General features: G+C 40.0%; 1 protein-coding gene across 1 annotated transcript; it reads left to right on the forward strand.

Annotated features, from left to right (window-relative positions):
• Nucleotides 1-358: 358 nt before the first annotated feature.
• LOC140536178 (stomatin) lies at nt 359-3989 on the forward strand. The gene is given in 7 exon segments (XM_072657865.1): nt 359-434; nt 646-752; nt 1054-1123; nt 1232-1313; nt 1512-1734; nt 2762-2896; nt 3801-3989. Coding segments are annotated over 7 exon segments (882 nt in total).
• The last annotated feature ends 632 nt before the right edge of the window (nt 3990-4621 follow it).

Raw genomic sequence — 4621 nt, forward strand, 5'->3', positions numbered from 1 at the left:
GTGCTAATCGTGCGAATGAGGTGCATTGCCTTCTCTTCATTATCCCTGAGCATCGTGACTGGACTGTACACATGCTATTTGTTCAATTCACCAACAAACACATGTATGTAGATGAATAATAGAAAGGTTATATGCAGTAATGTGAAAAGGCCACATGTAGAGCCATGTGACTTAAATAAACAACTAAATGACCTTCAAATACAACACAATTATTTGGCCAGACTGTTGCTTAGAGATACAACATGTTCAATCCCCTGCCGTATTCTGTGTGAAAAATGGGTGGTGCTGAAAACGGAGAGTCGATTTTAACACAGCTTTAAATACGCAACATCATAACAAGCCGGACCTACTGTTCAATATGACCGAGAGAACTCGCAACAAGGTCAGGGCTGAAGGGGAGACTTTTGGGGAGACCAATGAAGACTTTCAATCAGGTACTTTATTTGTTTTCCTCAGATGTCTGTCCGAGCAATATACTCCTTCAAAGGCTCTTTTAGGAATTCCTTAAAAGAAACACTTTTAGTTCCATAAAGAACCTTGTTTGTAGTAGAGACCTCTATAACAAACATGCTTGTTCTGTGGCATTGCTCTTATTTTGTGTACCTAGTGTACCTAATCAGTTTTCATGTTTTGGGGTCTTACCAGATGAGGGTCAGCCAAAGAGTTCTGGTTTCTGTGGGCTTCTCCTCACCACTCTCTCTTTCCTTCTCATTCTGGCCACATTCCCAGTCTCTGTATGGAGCTGCATGAAGGTAAGAACATTGTAAGCATATGGAGAAAGTCTGTATGCAGACTAAATCTATGCTCAAGAAAACCTATATTCCACCAAGCCAGATTTGATGGCCCAAAGTCTACCACCATCAAGGAAAGTCCTTCAGAGTTTTATTGTTTTATGGATTTACATTGTATTAAAGTATCATTTCTGCAATGAACAGGGGTTCCTCAGATTTCTCGGAAGTCTTTTCTAATTTTGCCTGTCATGAAAAATCCCATGAGCATAAGCATGCACTGATGATTATCATTTATTCTGTAAATCCTATTTGATTTTAAAAGATTGTCAAGGAATATGAGAGAGCAGTTATTTTCCGTTTAGGGCGACTCCTGGGTGGAGCAAAGGGACCTGGTGAGTTATAGCTACAGTTCTGTCCTGAAAATGATATTTCTAATAGATACTTCATACAGACATGTGTTAATGAATGTCTTTAAAGTGTTACTTTATACATTGTTGAAGGAATATTTTGGATTCTACCATGTGTGGACACCTTTCGGAAAGTTGACCTGAGGACGGTATCCTTCAACATTCCTCCTCAGGAGTTGAGTATCTACAAATAATGAAATAGTAAAGTAGTTTCTGCTCTACTGCCTTATCTGCTTTTAAATGATAACTATGGTAACATACTGCTCCCTAGTGGTAAAGATATGTACATTACATTTGGGTGCTTAAAATGCTAAATGAAAAATAGGTCTGCTGTAGACTGTTAGTGCATTCAACTCCTGATATTTGACTCCAGCTGATGCTTCTCACTACAGGTGTTGACCAAAGACTCAGTGACAATCATGGTAGATGGGGTGGTGTATTATCGAGTTTTTAACCCGACGGTGTCCATAACCAAAGTGGAGGATGCCAATCTGGCCACACAAATGCTGGCCCAAACCACCCTCAGAAACATGTTGGGTACCAAGAGCTTGGCTGACATCTTGCGAGACCGCGAGGAAATGGCAGAACAAATGGAGGTGGGGTATGCCATAAACCTTTCGCTCTAATTACCACATCCACAACCAGCTGTATGACTTTTTGTTTTGTTTTGGTCCAAATCAATCCCCAGTTGATTCTGTAATCAGAAGTAAACACAGTTGTTTTTATTTCTATATTTTCTATATTTATTTCTATAGTTTTTTAGAACTATATTTTCAAACTAACAAAAAATCCACATGAATAAAATGCAGTACTGTGGTCCTGCAATCCCAAACCTTAATATCAAAACTATAATTTGCCTGTAAAAATAGTATGGGCCTGTTTCTTGGACAGGGAAGCCTTACGCTGGATTACACCACTCTCTGAGTGAAATGTTTCCATTGATGGGAAAATACAATCCATGACTAGGACATAATGGACATAATAACACACGTCATTTCACAATTTTGTCAAAAGTAGAACCTGTCAGTGCATTATCACTATGACCTAAGACTCGCTAGTTCGAATTTCAGGTTATTCTGCCTGCCATCAGCAGCCGGGACCAGAGAGAGCGCAATTAGGCTTTCTCTCTCTAGGTGGGTAGATGTCTCTCTCTCTCCCCAAATTTCCTCAGTGCGATGCTGGCACAGGCTTCTGCTAGCCGATGTGTCAGAGCTGGGTACCCGGCGCTTTCCTTTGAGTGCGCTGATTGCCCTGTGGTTATATGCCGTATGTGCATATGCATGTTGCAGGAGAATGACATGTAATAGGGGAGAGTACTAATGAGTGGGTTAGGTTGGACTGGCTGTTGGGTAAAAATGTAAAATAATAATAATAATAGTAATAATAATAATAATAATTGCCATGATTTCTATTAAATGTTAAGAAGGTTAATTTTAAAATGCAAGTTTTTTTGTGACAGTAATGATATATTAAATGAAAATGTATAAAAACATATATGAATTATTCATCATTTGAATCAAGCTTTTAAAAAATTCAATGCACTCAATTCAATAACCATCAAATAACTCAAAGAACCCACTTCTCTAACTGTTCATGCCCTCCATTCACGCTTCTATCTGACAGGAAGTTATTTACTCTGCATCTAAGAACTGGGGTATTAAAGTGGAGCGAGTGGAGCTGAAGGACGTTAAACTGCCTCACACTTTACAGAGGGCCATGGCTGCTGAGGCTGAGGCCACCAGAGAGGCGCGGGCCAAGGTGAGACCTCACGCAATTGGTTCTCAGAAGAAACGCCCCTGTGCACAAACTCTGACAGCACTGCCAAGTCCAGCCTGATCAGCTTTGCAGCTTTGCGTTGTGTCTGGAGGGCCACTGAGCTCTCTGATTGGCCGATAGCACAGCGCTGCCCCCTGTGTGCAGGTGGGTGAGGTGTAAAACCCCCTGAGGCCACCTGCTCACAAGGTTTACACCTGATTCGTACAGGATCATGCTGGCTTTACCTTTCCAGACATCCCTGGCAAACAAATATGCCTGAGTGTGTTTACTCACCACGGGCTGATGACACATCTTACAGCCATCTGCTGTGTCTCTCAGTGACCCGTACAGCTTTTCATTCATTAGATACTCCTACACGTCTGTGTTTTTGTCTGACAGTTACAACATATGAAACAGGTCATCTAGCATAAACAGGTCATCTAACACATTCATACTATGAGTACATAAAGGTGTTTAAAGTGTAGAGAAGAATAAAGCATGACTTACAAAGGCAGGTGATATCACTGCATGAAACCTCTGTCATTGTCCTTTACCTTTTTGGTTCTGCAAGATGAGTTAGGCTGGAGCAACAAGATTGTTATTACTTTTCATATTAATGTTGACCCCTTTTGGTTCCATAACAGATTTATGAGTGTTAACAACAGTTTAAAGGCTTGAAGAACCTTCATGGGATTAAAAACCGGTTCTTTTTGGTTCTGCTATGGCACTGCACGATGTAATGACCAGTTTCCTGTAATTTAACATCAATCTTAATCTTAATTCTTAATACTACATATAAAGTTCTCAATCAGCTCCATTTATTATTCTGGACACAACATTCTGAGAGCTGATTCCAAACTTTTGAAGAGTAGTGCATGCATGATTTACGCACATGTGTTTCATACAGGTGATAGCAGCCGAGGGAGAGATGAAAGCGTCCTGTGCTCTGAAGGAAGCGGCCAATGTGATGTCCGAGTCTCCGGCCGCTCTGCAGCTGCGCTACCTGCAGACCTTGGCTGAAATCGCCACAGAAAGGAACTCCACAGTGGTCTTCCCCATTCCTATGGACCTCATCAGCACCTTCCTGAAGAAGTGAATGAAGAAACAAGCAAGATGATCTTGATCAGAACACATATTTAAATAGACTAGCACACACTACATTATATGACTTTAAATATAAATCTTATAAATATGATATAAATACTTCATCACTACAAGTACTCTAAGCATGTATAAATAAATATACTAAGGCCTTATTTGAGAAAAATGAACTGGAATGCCTGGCGCTACAGTGTAATATGGTGGTTACTACCAAGTCAAATTTCATTGTTCACATGTTTTTCTTGCTCTTGATACACCTGATGCAACTAACTAACAAGGTCTTCCTGAAGAGTAATGGGTGTATTGCAGCAGCGAAAAAAACATTTACACTATGAAGGACAGTTTTTAATCCAGGGCCAGGATGGAGAACCACTAAACTAGCAGGTTGCTATGTATGGAGAGATGTAGGTAGAGATTTACTGGGGGAAAGTTATTGTCACTGTCATGCAAAAAACATTTTTGACTTTTGACATCATGCAAATCTAGAAGTTGTTCTTTACATTGTTTTAGAATTTCAAGGTGAATGTACTTCCACTTGACTTCCACTGAATGTTACAAATTGCCATTTTGGAAATACAAGGTTTTTGCATGACTGAGACAAAATGATTATTTAAAGGAGCACTAACA

Source organism: Salminus brasiliensis, chromosome 1 (genome assembly GCF_030463535.1).
Source record: "Salminus brasiliensis chromosome 1, fSalBra1.hap2, whole genome shotgun sequence".
Taxonomy (NCBI): Eukaryota; Metazoa; Chordata; class Actinopteri; order Characiformes; family Bryconidae; genus Salminus; species Salminus brasiliensis.